At 37.8% G+C, this 24,923-nt stretch overlaps 1 protein-coding gene across 4 annotated transcripts in view; it reads right to left on the bottom strand.

Moving 5' to 3' along the window:
* Positions 1 to 24,923, bottom strand: part of shank3a (SH3 and multiple ankyrin repeat domains 3a) — a 174,517-nt gene that overhangs the window by 113,532 nt on the left and 36,062 nt on the right. For all 4 annotated transcript variants that reach the window (XR_010928391.1, XM_067589522.1, XM_067589523.1 and 1 more), the window contains exons 3-4: positions 6,416 to 6,619; positions 1,376 to 1,447 (exon numbers count right to left, since the gene is read on the bottom strand). Coding sequence is in view for 3 of the 4 variants with exons in the window: in XM_067589522.1 (XP_067445623.1) it covers positions 1,376 to 1,447; positions 6,416 to 6,619 (276 nt within the window). In the remaining variant the exon portion in view is untranslated. The remainder of the gene's footprint in view (positions 1 to 1,375; positions 1,448 to 6,415; positions 6,620 to 24,923) is intronic.

Here is a 24,923-nt window from a genome sequence, read left to right as displayed (position 1 = left end):
GTAATATATCAACATTACATATCCATAACTAAAGGAAAACAAACAAATCTAAAGGGAACTTCAATGTTGTATGTAGTACGTACACAATGAATAAATCACTAAAATTATGGGAAAAAAGAGTTATTTTCATTTTTTGGCTGCCAAGCAAGTGAAAATATACAAGAGTCCAGTAAAACTCTGATGTACTGGCCAAGTGGGCCAGTGGGGAAAAAAATGTTACTTTGGGCACTGACACCTTTTCCACATTACTTCATTAGTCTTGGTATATACAGTACGCAGCAGTATTCACACTCTGTCAGATTGTTTAGGATGTTCAGTAGCCTTAATGTTGCCAGCCTTTGTCCTTTTCTGTCTCTCTGTATTTGTGTTTCTGATCACCCGCCTACCCTTGACCACCATCTGCCAGCATTAGTCTTTCAGTTCCGTTTGCCAGTTTGGACTGCCTTTTTGTTCCTGTACCTGATTTTTCTGAACCTGCTTTGCCTCCTCCTGTGTCTGTTCATACCCAGCCAGTAATACATAAATGTCTGTTACACACATTTTCAACTTGATCTGAGATGAAATTTAACAAAAGGTTGCATTTCAAATCCTACACAACTGAACTTTGCTTTAACCTATGCTTAAACCTCCATTATTTTAACAATAAAACATTAGTTTCAGTCTTAGTAGTGTGTTCGGTGCAGCATTAGTTGTCAAATTGTGTTCATACCAATTCCTATATTTGAGTAGGACAGGAAATTATGCATTTTCTATGCCAACAATGGAGAAAATTACAGTGCTACCTGCTGAGTATTTTGACAGAAGCAATTATGCAAGATTGGTGAAAGACAGAATTGGGGTGATGCACATGACTGGAAATGAGTTAAACCCTGAGAATTTATCTCCGCCTGTTAATATTAAAGTGCTAAAGTGGCACAAAACGAATCTGATTCATGTTTGTGTGATGTTACTGTGCTGCTAGGTGTATGAGCACACATTGTCCTTATACACAGGGCTTTCAGTGGTCTGCATGCAGTTACACATGAATGAACCAACAAACACATAGAGGTGAAGTCCTTTTTTCAAGCATCTCATAAAGATTTAATGGACAAAACTTAACCAGAACCTTCCTGATACAAATCATTCACAATATATTAGAAACGAACAATGAAGAAATATCCATGTGGCAGACTTTGGAAAGATGGAACATGTGTCAATTGCAGGCTTTATATATGTTTTGGTGTCTGTGTACACTTGCTGTTACCACTGTGCCACCACACAACCCCACATATGAGCGAGCAAAGTTTTATATACTGCATAGATGTCACTCACTCAGTTTAGAAGGTTGCACAAAGCATAAACATTTTAGATTTCAGGCACAGCTGTCTGGTCTTACCTTTGTGTGGAGCTTGGACAGCTGCTTTTCATCCAGGTGGGTTTGAGTGTAGACACGTCTTTTATAGCGGAACTGAAACACAATAAAAACAAACATAAGAGGCAAAACAAGAGGCAGTATTAACCTTCTCTTTTTGTCTGTGTGTTGACTGCTTAACGAGAGCACACACACACTATAAACCATAATGATGTTAGTTAATTAGTCAAGTCTTTTAAATTCATTTGTCACACAATATCAACTCCTCAGTTTTTACCTAACATCGGCTTGTCCTACGTGACAGAAAGAAGAGGATGACAGGGAGAGAGAGTGAGCAGACAGACCAAAACAGAGATTTATGCTTAATAACCAATCTATGACATAGGAGAGCCAAATATCTCCCTGCCGTCTTTTCCCAGCATTCTTGCCTGTCATCTTTTCCACACATTATATCTCGCTAGATAACCCATCTACCTTGCAGTTTGATTGTTGAATATGTATTTGTAAAACAAAAATTTTACTGAATGAATGTACAGAGGGAACACTACATACAGTGTTGATACATCTGACAAATTAAAAAGTGGTAATACAAGCAATTTACAAGAAAGAGAAGTCCACCCAAGTAACAATGCATCAATATAGTATGTTAGATAGTTAATAGAAGCTCAGAAGATGCTGAACTCTGATTTTACGAATTCTGACAACATAGGTCTGGGCAATATGTCCAAACACCAATGGCAGAAGGACTTGCATATTAACCTTTGGAGTGTGATCAATAATAATAATCACATATCAATAATGATACATCAAAGTTTGAGCACAAAAGCACAAAAAGGTTTAAAATAAAATCTTAAACATTCACTGCCCTGGACTTGCAATGTAATTCAGTTCTCCCTCCCTCTCTCTCTCTCTGTCTATTTGTGTGTATGTGTGTGTGTGTGTGTGTGTGTATGTGTGTGTGTGTGTGTTGTGTGCACCTCCATGCAAGCACTCATATGTATGTGTGTGTGTGTGTGTTACAGTGTGCCCTAGTACGTCTGTTTTTCCACCTATGTAACCACCTATGTTTTCCACCTGTGCGCAGGGTAAATCCATGACAGAGCAGAGGGTTTTGAGCTGCTAATCCAAACCTGTCAATCATTTCTACAAGCTCTGGGCCTCAGGGAATAACTGCTGGTCAATCAATGACACACACAGTGCTGCAACAGAGTAGTAGTGGCACACACACATGAAAACAGGCACCGATGGAAGCCCATGCCTATTGAGCTGGAAAGCTATTGCAAGTACAACCGTAAGCTCAAAAAGTAGAGATGAAATAGATCGAATGTGAACAGTTCAGACTGAACAAGAAATATACAGCGGTAAAAATAAACAATGAAAATTCTATAATGACACAAATCACCTCACAACGTTACCTTGCCTCTTCCCTGGTACACATGCATACAAAGAAAGACTTTCCTTGTATGTCACTTGACTGTTGTTTTAGTGGCATATGGCTGTAAGAACTGACCAATATCAGTGCTCTTTTACTGTCATAACATTATGCCACTTGTAATCGGCATGCCACTCATGTTACTGACAGATACCACTTCCAACCACCAGGGGCTATTTAAAACTGGTATTCCACTGGCAGATGTCAATATTCATAGGAAGCTGTCATTGGGCAAATGCATTTGTTCTGGCAGACTAGCCACAGTCAAGCTCTATCCAGCTATATGCACAGCCCTCGATTTGTCGAAGCCACACAGCTGCTTTCAAACTTAAATGCTCCAAAAACTTTTGATACTTCATGGAAGTTTTAACTCTCTGCTCCCCACCACGCCTTCCTTCCACCCATGTTTTCAGCTCACATAGACAATATGTGTTTGAACCATAGGATTTTTATTACATAAACACAAAGACCTCAGACCTCTGAAATGACCATTTGACCGCTCATGGCATGGTTAGTTTAAAGAGTTCAACAAATTGGATGCTTCCAATGCAAATCATGAAAGCTGGTGAACCACTGGGAGGATCCTCCAGCCAGAAAGGTTTCAAATGTCTACTTTTGTCATGTCTGGCCCCTACTATAAGAGCCCTACTCAAAATTGGAACAGTAAGTAAAGTAAAAAATATTAGAAGCCATAATCGTAACAAAAAGAAGAGAGAAAAAGACAGATATAAGGAGAGGAGATGAGAGGAGAGGATTGTTGATATATCCAAACTGTACCACTGTACTGTACCACCAAAGAAAACATGGGACGGCTTTTTCATTAAAGACATATTTTACAATGCAAGCTGGGACTACCCTAAGTAATAATGTAGTTAAATAATAATACAGTAGCAGTACTCAAGCAGGACTCAAGGAGGACAGTAAATCTTTATTATGTTCTCCATCTCTTGACACATCATAAAACTACTGCTACTAAGACTGCCGGTCAGAAAACCACCTGACATCTTTACACCACTGACTGGAAAGCGACTTATCTTTACACGCCTGCGTTTTTCTCAGATCACAAACCGTGATGGACAAGCACTACAATTATTTCTGAGAGATGACAGCCGCTGCAGACGGCATACTGTCATTGAGTGTGATATTATTGCTAGTAAGTTTAACTGACACTTCATGACAGAAAAAACATACAACGTGCACAATGATGCACACACCCAACTGCGTGAGCCCTTTGTGTGCGTGTGTGTATGTGATGCGTAAAAATACATAGACTACAGCATCTACACTCAATAATAGCTTACAAGATGATTGACAAACAACAACAGGAGATGACTCAAGGAAGGAAGAAAATGATCCAAGACAGCGTTACAGCCCTCCAGTTGAATACTGGAGAGCTGTGTATACTCTCACCTTGTTGTTATACAGTAATTTGACATGACTTAAAGGGTCCCACCAGACATGTTTTAAGACATATAAAAATAATCTGCTTTGAGTAATCATTTGTGTCTGATATGTTCTGTACCACAAAAAGGTCAGTTATTAGAAATATATATATTTATGTATGTATATATATATATATATATACATATGTATATATAGCCTATATATTCATTTCAAAAGTTTAATTGGACACAATGGGCCTCATTCTCCAATATGTGCACAGAAATGTTCTTATTTTGTGCACAAAATAAGTGCGCACACAAAATGAGCGTTAGATTCATGACACGTGCGCACTGGTCAATTTTGTTCTTTCCACCTTGCATATGTTAGTGAATCACTATTGGTAATTAGCATACTACCACTGTCACTCATTGCAAAGAGGGCCATAATGGTAAAAATGCAGAAAAACTTCACTGCTAGTGAAATACAAACAATAGTTTCAGAAGTAGATGACAGAAAAGGCAGATTTGGCTGGTAAACATGTCATTGGCACAACCATTTGGACCAATCATTTGTACAGCCTGCATACCTGTTGCACCATTATCACGCAGTATTTCCGTAACAAAATAAAAAGTTGGTAAATGTGTAGATGTGTGGAATTGATCTAAATAAATCTCTACTGCTGTGCCACGTGCGTGTTTCATCTCTGTCCACAACAGGCTGTGATGTACTGAAAGCAGACCGCCCCTCCCTGTGTCACTACTGAACTGTCAGGCTGTGAGGACACTGAACAGGCTGCTGCTTAACCAGCTGCATATATCACGGCCAAATCTGATGGGGGAAATTAATCGCTGTCATATTCCAATATGGAAACTCTGATATATAAGCTATTGTCATCTAAAAGTGGGAACAAGACAATTTTAATATATTAATAATTTCATTACATTTTAATGATGATTTATGGATTACAACATCTTAGCTATTAATATTATAATTAGTAAATAAATTGTGTATTATTAGCAATTTCACACTTTTAAATGTTATATATTTTGGCCTAATCACTTTTAAATAATTGTGGTTCATATATACTATTTATTATTGAATAAATATTGACTACATAATTTTTTAAGACAATGGGATTTTTATGATTTATGCGTACTCACGGTCTAAGGCAGTTCTAAATTTGTTTGCAGAGTAAGAACATATTCAGGTAAGAACATATTGATGAATCCTGGATTTGTGCTTAAAACATTTGTACGCATGGTTTAAGCACAGATTTGTGTGTACTGACTGTTTGTGAATGGGGCCCAATATGTCTCCTACTTCATTGAAGAGTCTGTTCTCAGTGTATGGATGCAGATAAATGTGAAGCCTTTTAGCTTTCGGTCAAACTCTGCACATATATCATTCTGCACAGTGAAGTTCAAACATCTAAGTAAAGTAACAACAAGCAAAATATATTTTTGCATGGAGGGTGACTTTAAGGAAATTCACTTTGGTTTGTCCGTTCTGGGCTACTGTAGAAACATGGTGGTGCAACATGGCAGGCTCTGTGGAAGAGGACCTGCTCCCTATGTAGATATAAAGGGCTCATTCAAAGGTAATGAAAGCACAATGATTCTTATTTTCATGGGATTGTATACTAATGAAAACATTCTTATGAATATTATATTCCATTTCTGCCAGGTTCGTTCTGCCAGATGCCACTAAATCTTACACACTGGTCCTTTAAGCACATTATCAATTGAAACGCTGAAAGTCCTACAATGAGTCCTGCATTGTCACCAGAACCCAGATCAAGCAGAGGGACACAGTCAAAATCTACAAAAACGTGACCTTTTTAGTTGACACTGTGCTTACCTGGTGCATATCCCTAAGTAAGATCTTTGCCGAAAACAGCAAGCATGTGGCAAGTAGTTCTAGTTATTTACTGTTTCCATGCAAAAAACACTGTATGTTGTGCAGTGTGCACTTACTCAGTAGGGATGGGAATATGAATTTCCCAATTCAATTCTCATTCTTGGTGTCAGAATTCTCAATTCAGTAAGTAGAAAAGACAGGCAGGCTCTTAGTAAGATCCCTCTTAATAACCATTATTTAGTTATACAGTTATTGTTTGTTATTGTTATTGGGGTTTTTTTGTTTGTTTTTACTGTTGTGCATGTATAATGTTCACATTTTTCCACATCTTACTCTCTCCTGCTCACACTTAAAACCCCTCATACATACACATGATCCCATACTGTACCTACCTCAAGGTATGGTACAGGAGCAATGGATGGGAAAGGGTATTCCCTTAGCTGTCTTTCCTCATCCAGAAACTTGCCAGCCTTGCCGTTGTAAGCCGGCTGGAATAGGCCATAGTTGAGTACATCCTTCAGGCTCTGGTTGAGAGTACACAGGATCCGCTGTTTGGACAGCCAAATAGGAGCATCCACATTGAATTTCATACATTTCTGCGGAGACAAGAGCAGAGGAGTGGAGAAGGTCAAGCACATGTCATTTTTTTTAAATATCACATACTACACTTCAGTCAAATAAAAATAAGAGATTGAAGAGTGATATTTTGCTGATTCACATAAATATAACATTTAGGTGCTGAAAATGTGCTTGAACATTAAATAGGACCTCTTTCATCAGAGAGATATTTATTGAACTTCCAATGTCATGCCCGGGGGGGAAAAGCTAGACCTTTTATTTTAATAAGCAATTCACATTGGTATGGTAGAATTTCACCATTATCCACCACTTTGCACAAAAGGTCATTCCAAAAGCTAGTAGTAGTTACCATACTAAAGTAAACAAAACCATAATATAAGCAAAAGCTCTTCTGACAAAGCTCTTCAGGAACCTTAATTTGAGTAAGACTACATGTGAATGTGCATTACTCAAGCTCTTAAAATTAAAACAACGTATACATGTTACACAAATAGCGGCAGAAGCTCTGTGTCCAGTCATAAATGAAGTTCACAGGTATGGATGCCCATGGGAAAATGGGACAAATAAAATCCATGTAAAGTAAATGTTTGTGCTCTAATTAACAACTGTATATGTAATACATACACTGAAAGCCCCCTCTGGGATATAATCTTAGTCATATTCTCTTGTCCGTAAATTTCCGATGCAAAGAAATGAGGTAAAGGTTGGTTAATCATGACAAATGAAAAAAAAAAGACTACTCTTTTCTGGTTTGTTTGTAATGTACTGTTGTGGGTAGACAGAGCACTTCCCTCCAGTTACCACATTGTGGAGCCTGAGCTACAGACAGCAGAGAGAGAGAGAGAGAAGGCAGATAGAGAATGCAAAACCCAAAAGTAATAAATCAATCACTGCTGCCTGCAATATTGATTCGGAACCTCAACTCTATCCTGTTCAGCACCACTATGTTCCTGACACTAAGACCGAACTGTTAAGGAATCACACCTTCTAACGGCAATACATCACAACTAGCAACCACATGCAGATGCCCAGATGCAGATACACACAAGCAGTTCTGACTGAAACGTGTATCTATTTAAAAACACTAAACTCAATAAATAAAATCAAAATTGACTGAGCCTACAGCCATGCTAGCGGCTCTGTGAGGCTGTACGTAGACACAACAGTGTTTTGAGATAAATGTTTACATCAGCATGCTAATATGCTCACAATGAAAATGCTAACATGCTGATGTTAAGTAGGTATAATGTTTACCATGTTCACCATCTAAGTCTGGTGAGTTAGGCTGATGAGAATGTCATTAGTCATGGTGCCTTTACGTGATACAAAGAGGAAATGTGGTGCTACAGATTAGGTCAGGGGATTACCAAACTCACTGGAATTCATCCTCTGGGGACCATGAATGTCTGTAACAAATTTTGTGCCCCGGTAGATTTTGAGATATTTCACTAAAAAACAAAGACACCAACCTCATGGTGGTGCTACAGAAAACGTCAGGGGATCACCAAAGACAGTATGATTCATCCTCTGGACATCGTAAATGTCAGTACGAAATTTAATGGCAATCAATCCCATAGCTGTTGAGAGATTTCAGTCTGGGCCAAAATGTTGGACTGAACGTCCTACCAACAGACAGACTGACCGATAGACCAACACTGCCATCCCTGTCGCTGTGCTATAAATTGAAGCCTGGCAATTGCACAATTTTCACTTCGCTTATTGTGGTCAGGCAGTGCCATGGACACATTTGTGAATTAGCTTGAGACTTCAATGTCAAAGCACATAAAAAAAAAAAACAACACAAGTAATAATTTAGGTTCAAAGATATAAAAACATGTAGAATTATTGCATTATTAATTATGACTTTTGAAATATTCATAAATTAAAAAATAAAAACAACAATTAACAATTACCTTTTGTGCATTGCTCCAGGCTTGGATTTTAATCAAAATAACACTGTATATGTCTGTATTGCAAGAAGTGTTCATCACGAGGATCACTGTTTGCCAGAGTTTAACAATCAAACACTGTGCTTCGTCCAGTCTTAATTTACCATTCAGCCAGTTTAGTCAGCTCCCTCACTGGGTTTGAATTAGTATCTATGTATCATCTGCATAGATGTGAAAAGAAATGTTTTGATGGTTTCACTGTGCTCAACCAATAGAAAAGTATAACATGCAACATCAGCCTGCAGCCAAGTCATTTGGTACTTCTCACTCTTTTTTTAATTAGAGTTTAAAATGAAGGAGGGTTTGGAAATTGATCGGAGGTTTATAAGTCTGGGGGATCCAGACTACAGTAGGCCCCCTAAGCAACAAGTGAACTGAAGTCATTTTAAAATGTCTGGGAGAAAGGAGGTGAGCCTTTATTGCAGATTAGAGTGGTGATTAGAGCCAGCAGTCCCTATTATGTCTCTTAAAAGTCGGATAGGGATCTTGTCAAGATGACTTGATGACGTTCTCATGTTCAACATGGTATCCATTAGATCATGCAGTGATATCAGCCTACAGCAATTCAGGGGCAAGGGAGGACCACTGCAGAAACAGAAGTGATATTATACCTGATATGATCATTCTTAATTATAAAAAAGGCATCAGGTGATCAACAGTTTTCTCCTACAGACAGACAGGTAGTAGATAATGATGTTAGAGCCAGTGAGTCACGTTATCATCTAAATGTTCAATGATTGGTTGATATGTATCTGACTGCACCAAACTGATTCTGTATTGGTTGTTTCCGGACTTAAATATCATAATGAATACTAAGCTTGTGAGATGCAGTCTCTCTGTGTGAGACCATCAAATCAAGCCATTACTAAAATCTTTCTCCCTCCAGTTTATAAAAAGCCTGTGCTGCTTATTGTACACCATAAACACACTGATTCTTTATCATTCTGTTGGGAGGCTTCTATCTGAGTTCGTGGGGTTGCACTGGAAGTTCTACAAAATCAACTATATACTGTCGACAGCTGCTGAACTTGTACTGGCAGATTTACAGGGATTAAAATCTGTGTGTATGTAAAAGGATGCCTGGAGAAGGAAGTCCTAGAAACATACTTTTCTAATGTCCTGTCCCCAACTATGTGAAAACCTGAGGTACAAAATAGATAGGAAAAATGTTTTGTAACAGAACTAACATCAAATAAAACTGCATCTTCACTTTGAGATGGGCTAAGTCTTTTTCATTAACCTGGGAGAAGCTGGAAGGTTGGAGAAACTGAAGATTTTAGGATTAAGCCACTTGGGAAAATCTTGTGAAAATGGGGAGATCTTGCCACACACAACAACAAATGAACACAGACACGCATACTGCACAGAAACAAATTAATACACAGAGCCGTAACTTCAAAGAAAAATAAATTCAATTGTCATTATTAGACTTAATGGGATGGACTTTTGATCATCCTGCATAGCCTTGTAAGTGTCTTTTCTCTTGAGTGTGTGTGACTTTGAGTGTGTGTGTATATTTTGTTTTTTGTATGTAGAATGTGTTAAAGTATGAGGAATTTTAAGATAAGGTTTATGGCTTCTATCCGTAACCAAAACTCACTTCTAATCGCATTTGGCACAAGCCAATCGCTAGAGGTCAACCCTTAAAAAGTTAATCTCCAAAATATAAGCCATGAACACATAAAACAAGCTCATGCAAAACGTCCTTGTATAGTGTTAGGCTCATGTGGGACGTGAAAAAAGTTAAGCTCAATAAAAAACAATGCGAGCAACCAAAGTCACTTTCAAGAGCAACTAAGTAATTACAGGTGAAGTGAAAACTGATACATATGCAAGAAAAATAATAGGACACCACTGTGGACTGTAAACGGTGACATATTTTTAAAAAAAAATTTAAAAAAAGGTCTTTGGGGTGAACATCATCTCTCCTTTAATACTGCCAAACTAAACTTTTTACCTCCAAGAATTGTCAGAGTCTGGGCACTGTGCCTTACTGAGCACAAGGTTAAGTATGAAACAGCACAATACATCAGAATCAGGATGATTCAAGTTTTGAAAGAAAGATTTGAAAGAATTTGAAGGAAAGAAATTTGAAAGAGAAAAAATAAATGAAATGAAAGTCCATGATGCCAAAACGTTTGCTACCTTGCGTCTACATTTGTCTCTGTTGATGTATTCTTAAAAAGATATTTGCCTACTTTGTTTAAAAATTAAAATGTAGCATCTATGTTATTTAAAAAGTCACAACAAGTCTTAATCAAGAATTAATGCAGCTGGTTTACAGTTAGTTGAATGTAAGGTCAGTATTTATTATTTACTTTTTTTATTCAATATACAGTAGCAGAGCCCCTTGTATTGTTATTACTGAAAATAATAGTACTTTGTAAGACTAAGAATGTTAGAAATTTCAATTTCACAGAGAGCCTCATCCACTTGATCTTCTCCATCGTCTATCCCAAGAAGAATTTGGGCCTTTTCTTCAAGTCAGTCAGCCTTGATTATGTTGCTTCATTTGTAGTTTGGCATTGCATGAACTTCAAGCTGTATGGTTGAGCTTCATTCAAAGCCAAGCTGGACCAATAATCAATTTAAATCACTGTCAAGATTTCCACTGATAGATCTACAGTCTCTCACTCCATGTGTTCAAAATGCTGCAGTGTACTGGGACTTTTATAACTGCCGATGTAATGCTGTCCAGCTGAACTTCATAGAGCAACACAATCAAACTAAATGTTCCTTAGACCACGACTACCCACAGACTTATTTACACAAAAGCAAGATGGCTAAATAATCTGTAATTGTCAACTCATCTGTACTTTTTCATCACATCTTGAACGTTGGCTATTTTACACTATTTGTAAATCTCTTCCACATGGCATGTTCTGTTTCATAAAGATGCTGGAGTGCTTTCTATATATATTTTTACTTAAGTCTTTATTACTGCTTAGATATATGTATTTGTTTTACAAGTAAGACTATCAGTGAACAACAGGTTCTGTTTGACAAGTTCTGTAGTCTGAGAAGCCTAATTCAGTTTGTGATTTTTAATGCGTCCATTTTCCAGGGGAAATGTAAGAGATTAATATCAGTGTTGCACAAATATGTCTGTGCCGTGTCACCATTCTTTAGGGTGAACTATGCGTGACATTTGCACCAATTTTGTCTTTGGTTGCTTTAGAGTAAAACAGATTAATTATTTAACTGTTCTGTTTGTGTATGTAAGACAACAAGACAAGTAGTGACCATCTGTATTGGCCCAAATATCAGACAAGCTTTATTTGTTTCATGACAGTAAAATATTTTTAAGTTTTTTCGGGCTCACCATCTTCTAACATGACATTCAGTGACTTTGTATTCCTTGGTCACTTCACAGTTGTTGGTTTGGTTTAAGCCTTGGTTTCCCTTTTCAAGAAAATCATTTCTCCATCTGTCACTCCTGGCACCATGTTTGTCAAGTAACTCCCTCCTGTCAAAGGTGAATGTTTGTTTTACAGACCATTTTATGTTGGCCATTCATGATGACATTTAAATGTCTACTCCTCGATGACAACCTCACTTTATCGAAGGCCATTTCTTGGAAAATATAACTTAGGTCCAGGCCAATCCAGTATACAGTATTCTACACACATGATTAGGACACTTGGTCCAGTCATTCCACTGTCATTTCAGTAAAAATCTGACCAATCATAGAATTTCCACTCCACACAACAAAAGCCATTACAGGGGGGCTCAAACCAAACTCCAGTAGATTATGAACTAACAGTAAGGTTGCTATATATCTGTTTTTATTACTTGACAAGTGATATATTATATAACTGCCATGTGACAGAATTATACCAGTTTGTTAATGGCAGAGACTAATTCGTAAGTTGAACAGTAATGGTTCAAATACCAATGTCTTCCATCACAGTCTCATGTTTTCATCGGATTTGAATCATCAACATTAATATTTTGCTCATAAACAGGGAGAGAAACCAAAGAATCTTAAAATTATAGCCCATACAATATGAACCTCACTTTAATGGTCACAGAAATGTCTATGTCCCCGAGTCACAAAGGGTGGTCAGCATTTTGGGCTATTTGTACTCACTAATGCATGCAGGCAGTGTCAACTTAAGTATGTGAGTGTTCAGTACATCAGTAATGAGATTAGACCATGCTGTTCAAATGAAATATGAAAATGAGACATTATTTTGGCCTTGTCTTAAAATGACTGATTTCACTCACATTGATCATTGGTTTTATAATATCTAAAAGGACAGCCAAGCAGCTAAATCATCAGCTGAATTACCTTTAATCTTTAATGCATTTAAATTGTGACAAATAATAATGAGAAGAAAAGGGGAAGGAATCGATAAAATACACATAGGTGGAGTGAGAAAGATGGTGAGTGGAGATTAGCATCATCAGCACTAACTGAAATGATTTAAGGACAATAGGGACCAGTGCAGAATGCATTACTTTATCTTTATCTACGCAACAACCAAAGCAAGGTCTGAAGGTTACACAGTGTTGAATGACAGCAAATCGTATAGTATTGTAGATATTCTCCAACAAACCAGAAAGATCTGGTGAAGGGGGTGAACAATTTACACATCTCCTATAGTAAAAACCCATATTGTGCTGTATAAATCTATGATTTTGTTTGGCTTCATTATGAACCGTATTACTGTTGTTGTTGAAGAATGATTTGGAAACTCGGAAAAGCCTTTACAGTTTGCTTGAACTTTTCCCTCCTTATTTCTCTATTTCATATGAGTCAATATCTTTATATATGTATTATTTATATTTGATTGGCAGGCCCATTGTGTTCATAAATTAATGGAGTTTTAGGGTTTAGTAGTGATTGTTATTGTGGAGGTGTTATTAATAAGAAGAGACACTGTGTTCAGCTTACCTGCCACGGGTAATTGAACTGATCTTTTTAATAATAGGTTTTAATCTCCCTTTCCTTTGTCTCTGCTACTTCTCTTTATTCTCCATTTCCTTTTATTTTGCTGCCGTGCACTTTGAATTAATGGACTGGTCTTTTACTGATTTGCTGCTGTTCGTTGGTGTCAGTGAAAACAAGGGTCTTCCCTCAAAGTGTCACAGAGCTGTAAATAAATGCTATTAATGAATCTTCTTTTCTCCCCAGCTCCCCTTTGAACTGCAATGCAGAGCCAGCCAGGTTGGATACAACATTCATAGCACGAGCGAAAGAGAGAGCGTGAGTGCAGCAGACAAACAAATGGAGTGACTGAATCAGAGGGAGAGAGAAAGATCGTGAAAAAATGACTTTCACACCAAGAGAAGGATATGATGCAGTTATGGAGTATATGCAGCTGTGTATGTGAGTTTGCCTGCCTGTCTATCAAAGGGCTCGGTTTTGATGGCACAATTACAACAAGCTTTGCAAAGCATTAGGTTGTAGCGAATATAAAATTGAAATGTATTGGCATTTCTTTCCAGAAAATAAGTTGCCTCTCTTCTAGTTTTTAGAAACTTTGGGGACTTTAATATTAAAAGACAGATAAGAGTTAAGACAACTTCTCTTATAATATCAATGCAGGTTTATTTCTATTACAGCACTTCCACTGTACATGCATGCGGATATGGAAAGGCAATACAATGTCAAATGGGATTATGAAAAGGATAAAAATGTCTATTGATAGTAGGATGAGAATGCAGTTATCGTATTAATGTTGGCTTGTTAAATTAAGACATTCTTTATAACTTAAATAAATAAATAAATTCAGGAATTCCACCTATGACTTATAATAGGAGGACATTAAAACACAATTTAGCAGATTATGACGTAGGGCTGTGCAATATGACCAAAATCTCATAATCTGATAAAGGTCATTTCAGATAACGATACATATCACGATATAGCAAATTTTCTGTAAATTCAGTGAATAGTTTATATAAAATGACCACATTGAAAGGCCTATTACTTATTACATCTTCTATTTAGAACCTTTGTGCAAATTTTCAATTAAGCATGTAACAAAACATAAAATATTAATGCATAAAATATAAAAAGGTAAATAGTTTTGTCTTGGCTAGTCAGAGTCCTTCTCCCGTTTGAAATGATCCCATTCTGTGTCACGTTCACTCTCCTCCATGTTTGTTTGTGTTGCCTTCATGCAAATTTCCTGCCTATATTTGTGTCGTGAAGAAGAATGCAAAGCATCGTCCAAATAACAAAAAATATTTCTGTGAAGAGAGTGATTTATGACACAACAAAACAAACGATAGAGTATAATATGAAACAACAGACATTCTTCTTCTCACATGATATATATCGTCATATTGCACAGCCCTATTATGATGCATGGATAGCTGTGTGAGCCATTGATAGGTATCCACTTTCCAGAGTCTCTCAGGCATATTTAGTCAGATCTTGATATGTGAATGTTAACATGACTATTTCCTTTCAAATGTAGCTAGAACAGTTACATGTTGTTAACTGCCTCTGTGTCATATCATTGTGTGTTTAAAAAATAATTTTGTATATTATTTATGAAATGTCACTGTTGCCAAACCTGTTGAAAAAAGTAGAATACACCATGCAGCTCTAACCCTAAATTGAAATCTCGACACACACTTCTCAAATCTTGGTGTCACCTATACTGCAGCTGCTCCTGCCTGAGTTTGGTGATGGTTGAGCATTTTCAGATCACTGCTGTGGGTCACCATGTGACCACGGCAACCACTGCAAACACACCAAGGAAAATAAAGCAGGAGCTAATTGCATTGGTGTCTGAGTTCCCTGAATTACTGTGCTTTTTCCACCAGCACTGAACAAACAAGTCAATTTATTAAAAAAAAAATGTCATGGACCAACATGGGCTTCAAAGTTTGATTATCTGGTCTGGGCCAATAAACAAAGTTTATAACAATAATAATAATAATAAGCCAAACTTAATCATGTCATAGTGCAAACTATTCCCTTCACTTACAGCTACACCCCACTTCATTATGATAAGTGATGACAGGTGGATAGCAAGAATCTGTTGCGTATGGATGGTATAGGTCATTATTAGAATCATCGTTGGCAAGTAGCTGCAACAGCGGAGTTGCACCCTGCTGCCAAACTACAAAGCATTGCTTGGTGACAGATACAGTGACAGCAGCTTGCTGCCTGAAAACGCATTAAGTGCATGTGAGTAAATACACGTGTATCTGTGTCAAATAGGGTAAATCCTCACTGCAGAGGCCACTGAGTGATCATCCTCTCTGGCATTCAATATTCAACCATGTGTAACTACAGTCTTCTACTGTAAAGCCCTGATCTGTGTTTAAAAGGCATAGCAATATCACAACAACACCAAGAAAAGGTGACAACTGACACACGAGAACGATCAGCTAAATTTTGAGATGTGGTATGTATACCATATTATTATAATAACTGTCTACCATTCGGTGGTATTCTTTTACCATATTATAGTATGTGAGCACACATATAGACGGGTTCTATATAATGGGCCATGTATTTATCATTGGTTTGTACTTTTTACATTACAGACATTCAACTGATGTTTTTAATCTTGATAAATGTATAATTATTGTATGTATAACAGAATAACCTTCAGTGCTACACAGTGAAAGCACAATAACAACACAGCTTTGCCAACACTCCTATAGCACTAAAATGATCATGGAAGAGAGATGAAAAAATAAGAACTGGAGAGAGAGTGCTATGAGGTGCTTTACTACACTGCAGAGATGTGGCTGGTCACGACAATTCAGCGAGCCACCCCACCACTGCAAATTTTCACGAGGAATGCTGAATCCCATTCTTCTGTCAAAGTTTATGTGTTGCTTGTGTTCCTGTTTGTTTATGTGTTCAGCCACTGTGTCCTTGTATGTTTATCAATGTCCCTGCATGTCAGAATCATTCATACACTGGTTGAGATCAGACTGCCTGGGTTATGACATTCATCTTTTCAGTCTCTCTCTCGTCTTCACACTCTTTCATCAAAGGCCAAGCCTTGATCTTTTGTCTGCTTAAATTAGAGACACAAGCGAAGGATGATTGGACAGGAGAGTAAAGGTTTGTGGAAGGAGATGAGAGACAAACTGTAGATCACACTTGTGGAGCATGGTGGGACAATAAGTGGAGGAAGAGTGAGGGAGGACAGAGAAAGCTATGTGGTTTCAGTTAATCTCTGTATTGGATGGCCTAAAGCGAGACATCGATCATTGGGTATTCGGAAGGTAAAGCTAACTACTTTAAAGGTTTAAGTGTCTTTACGCCACTTAGAATCAAAAATGCAATAATTCTTGCAACTGTGCAGTCTGTTGAAAGAATAAACTTTAAAATAAAAACTCTTGTTTTGTTCACCTACCCAGTTGACTTTGTATCTAGTAGGGGTGTAACGATTTGGATTCTAAATTGAAAATCGATTGAAATTAGTGTTCTCGACCCTCGAAATCAAAAGCAGGATCAGCGATTCTCCCAGTTTTTTTTTTCTCTCCACCCACGCCCACTTGTGCATCTGAAGACAGAAAAGAAACAACATTTCAAAGACAACACAGCGTAGCTTACCGGTAGCCTGCAGCTGCACTACTTTTTGAGACACAATGGCCACTGCTGGAGGCGGAGATGATGGAGAAACAACAGAACTGGAAAATCCTCCAGCTTCCCTGGTGTGGCAACATTTTCCCTTTCTCGTGAGTTGTGTAAACAATAACTGCGTCATTGACAGAAAAGCTGCAGTTTGTAGGCTATGCTAAACACTTCTGTAAAATTAGAAATGTATTGACAGATTCGAACTTCCCAGATCAATAACTCACAAGCGAAATGTTGTTAAAACACAAACAACGCCTCTTTCCTGCCATTGTACGGTAGACAACAAGCTACAACCTAATTTTCACCAAACTGAGCCTTCCCCCGAGCTGGACAAATAACATTGGTCTCTATGTACAGCCAACTGTGAGACGAGTACACAGGGATCCTCTAAAAAGTGCAACACAACTTAAACTTAGTTTCCTAACCTGCAGCTTTTTGGAAGTGAGGAAACTCAAGCTGTTATTATAAAGTACCCTTCTGCCATCTAGTGGCTTTTCTTTTTGTTTTTGTGTTTAACAGTGTGCTCCCAATTGACGGGTGAAATAAGTTATTGTTATTACATTTTAAATAAATTATTTAAATTTGACCATATGGTCTTGTGGTACATTCCCAAAAAAATACAGCGGTTATATCACAGTTGATACCATGTAGTTTATCTTTTTAGAGTGGAATTTGAAAATGTAAATAACAGTTGTCAGGGCATAAAACCATTGATCAGTTCATCTTTACAAATCAAGACTCAATAGTCTAACAATGGCATAGCTGTCAGTGCTAAAAAAAAATGTTTAAATTGAAAGTCAAATCAAATTTTGGATTTGGAGAATCGTGACACCTTAATAATCATAATATAATAGAACGAAGAGACGATAGGACATTCTGAGCCTTAGTAATGTCAAACAAAATTGTGCAAACTGAAAAAAAGATCATATTAATGGACTTTGTCCTATTGTTATTCTTTGTTTTATAATAATCTACTTCTAAGTTTCAGAACTACAGTTTCCACAAGGTGGATAAAGTAAGTAGTAATGTTGCTATAGAATCAACTGTCACTGGATTACTTTGACACTGACGGAAATATGGATTATAAGGCAAGAAGTTGAAGGAGTGTATTTTTTGGGAAATAGGATATATTCATAGCCCAGAAAAGTATAAGTTACGCTTAATATAACAAAATATGTATCATGTATAGTACCAGTCAAAAGTTTGGACACATCTTCCCATTCACTTGAATGAGAGAGTGTGTCCAGACTTTGGACCGGTATTGTATGTGTGTCCAGATTTATTTGAGCTATGCCTCTGAGAAAATGGAGTGTGCTAATTGCATCTATGGGTTCAAAGGGTTAACCAGTCTGGTGTTGAGTTCTGCCTGCATGCTTATGAGCAAAATTAGTATGCTGATTTGTAATGCCATAGAAATGAAACAAAATTCATTGCACTCAGACAGATTTTTCAAGGTTCAGGCTATGGGTTGAGTGATTTTCTCTGAAAGGGAAATAAAAAATACAAGCCAATGTGAACACAAGTAAGTGCAAATACATCGACTAAGGGGAAACAAACACACACACAAACACAGATTACGTCATTCCACATCTCAATTCAAAACACGGCCCAAAAGTGCCTTCCTAATTAAGATGTATTGTTTGTGGGTGTTCGTTCATAATTATGCAAGCAAGGATGATGCATGGAGCAGGACATGACTATAGTATCTCCAAAGACACAGATGGCGTCCAGTCACAATAGAAAGAGACAGGGCATTGTTGATGCCTTTTAGCAAGTAGTGATGCATCGACAGAGAAGAGAAAGGAGAGTGAAGCGTAGTGGTGAAGTGAAGTGAAAGAAGAAGAGGAGTGCTGAGATGATGGAGTGTAATGACTCTCACACAGGCCTGTCTCCATCTCCCAAGACCTCTGGCTGTCGCTGCCCAGATGACATATACACTAATTAACAGTGCTGAGCCTCCTATTGAATGAGGGGAGAGCTAAGAGTCCTAACCAGTGCCCTAAAGGAGTAATACATAGCACTAGTTTTACTAACAGGTTTGGGTTTATTTGACAGAGTGGTTAAATAAACTTTCTCTCCTTGATCCTTCTCTGGCTCTCTGCTCTATGACTTTCCTTCTGTTTGGATTGAGCCCAGGGTGATAACAGGTGCATATGTTTCTCTGTCTGATTTACCAAACTCTGTTTGATCCGCAGGGTCCCTCTCAATCTTTAAGAAAAGACTAAAGACCCAGCTCTTTTGCGAACACCTCTGCACTTGATGAAGAAAAAAAAATCTGCTTCTATTCATTCTATGTACTCTATGCGTTGCCTCTGTGCACTGCCTGTTGGCACCTACACGCTATTGGATTTGAACTTAGCTTTATGGCACTTGCTCATGTTGTTCTCTCCTAACTAGATCCTTGCTTGTGTTGTATCAGCTCTCAGATGTGCGTTGCTTTGGATAAAAGCGTCTGCTAAATGAAACTGTAAACTGTAAAATTGTAAATTGATGATCCTGTAGGAGTAGACTCAGCAACTGGCATATAAACTAATACCGTTTCATCTTGCAGCCCTCCATATTTTATGGCACGGTTAAAAGGGCAACATGTAACATTTAGGGCAATCTATCGGCAGAAATGGAATATAATATTCATAAGTATGTTTTAATTAGTATAGATAGTATATTAGTATAATCACCTGAAAATAAGAATCGTTGTGTTTTCGTTACATTAGAATGAGCCCTTTATATCTGCACAAGGAGAGGGATTTCTTCCATGGAAACCGCCATGTTGTACTGCTATGTTTCTACAGTAGCCCAGAATGGACAAACCAAACTTTCACATTTTTCACAGGTTTCACGGCCACCGTAGGTTCTCCTACACACTTGGAAGGGGAGAGGGAGGGGGAGGGGTATTCATTTGATCAATCTGCAACCTCACCACTAGATGCCACTAAATCCTACACACTGGTCCTTTAAAGCAGCCATTTATAATGAATGAACAGCAAGAAGTAGCACGTTAGTGCCTGATGTGTAAATGACTCGCTCTCTGTCTCTTTTTACCTCCCCCTTACTGAGTCTGTTTATCTCTGCCTCTCTGTCTCTTTCTCTCTACAGTATGTTTATCTCAATATGCTACAAATAAAGATGTTAGATAAACAACATTTTTTAAAAATGCTCCACATCCCTTGCATGTTTCAACCAACCACAAATTTAATCTGTTCGATGGCTTTAAAGAAGACCTGCAGTCCAAAGATGTATTTTCATGTGATTCAGTGAAAAAATGATCATTCTGCCTATTCTGAACATGAAGAAATGCTGGCTCCAATAGATCCCCCTTCAAAAAGTGAAAATAGAATAGAAATACTAAGCCAATCATTTTTTTCAAAAGGTCATTATGGTCTCAATCACAAAACCTCTAGGACTTGCACTGAATCAGACTACTGTATATTTTTGTACTTTCAATGTTACTTGATAACGATATCTGTCGTGTTAGCATTATTTGGCTAAAGAGGCTAATATTAGCCCAGATAAGCTAGCGTCTGTTTTGGTCTGAGGTAGCAAGCTTTGTTTCCAGGGCATGAAAGGCATCCTTCTTTTTTTGGAAGGTCCTGGTTCCAAACGGAAAAGATGGCAACTCTGGGCTTCAAACTGGCTCCAATGCAAACCAATGAGTGATGTCACACCTCACTACATCCATATTTATATACAATCTATCCTCAGAAGCTACGTAAATAAACAGTAGTAGGATTTCACTTCATCTTGACTTGAAGCAGCAACATCTGAATTACATCCCTACATGTTCAAGCCTGAATCAGATCTGGAGTATGAGTGGACAAAGTGAACAACCTCAGCAAAAAAGATTACGGAACAGATAGCCATTTATGGATATGTGCAACAGGTTGTAACCGTTTTGGAAGGCACAGACAAATTATGTCGTCCTGCCAATAGGGACATCAGATCAGAAAACCCTTCCATGTGTTGTTCTGGAGTGTACGGACCAACAGTATATTTTGTCCTTTAATATGGACGATTTGTTAAAAATATTACTGACATCATTTTACAAAAAATGCACAACCTGAGGCAGCAATCAACTTTAACCCAAGGAAAGCTTATCTTACGCTCTTGTAAGAAGACTACCAGAGTGTATCAGAGGACAAACACCACACCATGTGATATTAAACATGACGTCAGTGGCATCAGGCTACACGTTATATTCACTGCAATAGAGGGGACCTTGCATGCAGTGAGCTGAAGAACATATTCATCAGTAATAGCAGTAAATAACAATGCCCTTCTGCTTCATTAAGGGTTTAATAATATTTTATGCTGTGACTAAAACCTAAACCTAACTAAAACCATTTTTGAACAAGTTAATAGCATTTGTAATATGACTAACAGATTTTCAGTTGAATTATGCTGAAGTAGATGCGTTACTTTTCTTTAACAATATGTGTGTTTAAATTGTATAAACTGGAGCTTTGTTTGTAGTGCAGAGAATATTTTCTTCAACCTTGAGGTTAAACTGATGAACAGTAATTGTCTCACAAACTAAATTCTTTATATTAAGTGACAAATTAAAATGGAGCATGGGAATCAGTTACAGTTTGGGGTGATGTAATTAAAAGTTACACCACCCCAAACCCAAGTTTGTTAGGTGTTCACTGGTGTGTATAGTGCAGACACATTCACTAAAGTGGAGTATGCCAATATCTTCACAAGTCCTTTCCTCTGTTTAGCCTTGTTGGCTGTAAGCTAAAGAGCTGAGCAAGGGATCATTGCCAAAATTTATCAATCTCATTTTTTTTTTATCAAGTACTGAAAAGGCAAGAGCTATTTTTTCCTAGGCACTGCTTTGTAAATATCTAGTGCCACATATAGTACAGTATGTCTGTTTCTTATTTCTTGTTTTGTTTTTTTTTAATTTGAGGTTTGGTTGAGTAAAACTTCATGCATTTGTTCATAGGGTTATGTTTATGTCTTTCCTTCAGCAATGGTAGCTTTAAACTTAAATAGTAAAAATCATTTGATGCAGCATGGAGAAACTAACTCCTTGATTTCAAACAAAATGGCTCAGTATAATCATTCTTCTTACATGAGTGAAATATGTTCAGAAACCTTTACCGCTAAAAACACAACAGCCATCCTTTTCTCATTCTCTCATAACTGCATGTGGCAAGTCAACCATGAAGATTGCTGTTACAAGTGAACACGTCATCAGGACACATCTGGCTACGGACAAACTAATATAAACACAGCATGTCTCCATTTGTGCCTATCACAGTCAATATCCACATGCATTTGTTGCAGAATGACACAGTCTGACCCCTTTTGGTAATCACATACTGAAGCTGAGCTCACTTTCTACAGTTAACTCAGAATCTGTTTGATATGGGGTATTATCATTTAAACACCATGATCAAGCTTCTCTCTTTAATCTTAAGCCTTGCTGACTAGAGGAAACCAACTCTGGGTCTACACACAGTGGACTGTCTAGTCCATCTCCAAATCCCGTAGCATAAAATGAACATGCCACCCAAGGGTTTACATCTGAACTATTACCATCCTACACTCCTGAGACAAGGAGGGGAAAACAGCATTGATTCAATTAACTCGGATTAATGGGCTATCATCAAGATTCAAACACCTTGAAAGACACCATGTGAACACACACTACACACTCCATTCACACAAAAAATGCTGAGGCCGGACTTTCCTTAATTATGGACAATGGTGCGTGATTCATGCTGTCCATTTGATACGAACAGTTGAGTTTAATTTGTGTTGAAGTGGCATGTTAAAGAAAGTAGAGCAGAAAGCTGAGGTGTGTGTGGGTAATCCCTGCTAAGCACTATAGAAGCAGTACAACATGAATCCTGGGTTTTAACGTCTATCTTACCTTACAAGACAACAACTAACAAAGCAATTATGGCCTAGAGAAACTGCAAAAATGACAGTAATTTTACAGAATAATGTGTGACAATGATGGCCATGTGTACCTTAGTGTTATGCCATAGCCTGCTAACACCTGAGACTGTCAATTACGAAAAAGTTCATGATCATGACAAAGAAGTGTATCCATATCTTATAAGAGTTGCAACTCTCCATGTTCTTTGTCTGTAGGCAATTGTTGCATATTATTAACGAGCAGGTTAGTTCCATGTTTGAACAGTTTGCCAAGAGTTCATCTGACGAGTCACACCATCACACCAGCCAAGGGAGGAGATATCTATCATGTCAGACCTAGCTACAGAGTGCAATTTGAAGTATTTTCTTGAAGTTTCTTCAACTTTAAATATCTACAGTACAACAATATTACCATGGTAAAGATTCCAGGACACAAAGAGACAAAATCTATTGTTTTCTCTGCTTTCATTAGGAAGGGATAGATTGCAGTTTGAGAATTGATGAAGAGACAACAGACAGACAGACAGACAGACAGACAGACAGAGAGAGAAGGAAGAGTGCTTTAGAAATGAGATCAGAAAGACCAGAAAGAGAAACAGAGAAAGTGAATTAGTGAGAGTGTGAGAGAGCAAGAGATTATAGATGTGTAGTTCTGACTGCTTCAAACTGAGCAGCTTTAATTGCTGAGACTCAGAGGAAGCTTGTGTTTCATCTGCAGAGAACCCTGGACCTGAATCTGTAAAGAGCTAGAAGGCTGTAATCGCTGGTCAGTGGCCACTGGCACCCACTTCACATTCAGCATTTGCCCTTGTTTGCACTACAAACTCTCACTCACAAGCACTGGATGACCTCTAAAGTTTCTTGAACTTTCCTTTGGATGTCATCTTGTGAATCTTGCAGATTTCCATATGGGAATCGAGTGTTATTATTACTAAAAACTAATATCTGTTAACTTGTTACACAAAGAATCAAAACTACAAATGGAAATAAAAAGGTTTGGTTCTTAAAACAACCCTGATGAGCTAATGCTTGATCCCTAAATGGAAATTTTAACACTTGAGGCACTAATGGTAACTCAGTGAAGAATGGAATAACACCTTCATGATTACTAAAATGCACACATACTGTGCAGCACATAACACACATGCACAAACATACAGTACCTACTGTACAAACAGGTGTTGCTACAAAGATATTCTGCAGCAGCTTTCTCTGCCACTGTGTCTATGCCAAACTTCCTGTCTGTCTCTGCTTCCCTTACACACTGTGCATTTTAAACCTGCACTATATTTCTCTGCATCCTCCTGTGCAGGACCACGGCAGCATGACACAGAGGACTATCCTGCATCTTAACAGTCACGTCAGACAGATGCTGTCTGCAGTCAGCAAACACACTGTTAACTTGAAATATGCATTCCAAACAGATTTTAAAGAAGTAAATGTTTTTGTGTCACAGGGCAGATTTATCCTGCCTCTCAGCCTTTTTTCACTTAAGCTTCTGTTTCCTTAAATTTGCATATCATCATCCAGTTACTCTCAGTGTGTCAAGGAGGAGTGCACCCTAGCTGGTTGCCAAGGAAACTTCTTGAAATTTTCAAACTGGCCAGTATAGCTGACTGGTTGAAGCTTTTTTTTTTTGAGGATATAAATTTCATCAGCCACTACTGTGTTTAGATGCTTCTCAGTATATCTGCCCATTTGTGTAATCATGCAACTGTTTAACTGATTGATGATGCCTACTTCAATTTTTGAGGGCAAATTCATTATTTGATCACTCTTTCCATTTTCTCAGCTAAACTTATTAATTTACGCATTTTAAATGTTACAAGGCCAGAGAGTTTGTACAACATAAAATAAATATGCTGCAAAATAACAGCTACAAAAAAATGCTGTTTTCAGATGTTGATCAAGCCTTTCCCACTGGGTCAC

The sequence above is a fragment of the Thunnus thynnus genome, chromosome 5, assembly GCF_963924715.1.
Source record: "Thunnus thynnus chromosome 5, fThuThy2.1, whole genome shotgun sequence".
NCBI classification, from domain to species: domain Eukaryota; kingdom Metazoa; phylum Chordata; class Actinopteri; order Scombriformes; family Scombridae; genus Thunnus; species Thunnus thynnus.
This window is presented reverse-complemented; position numbering and strand designations above follow the sequence as displayed.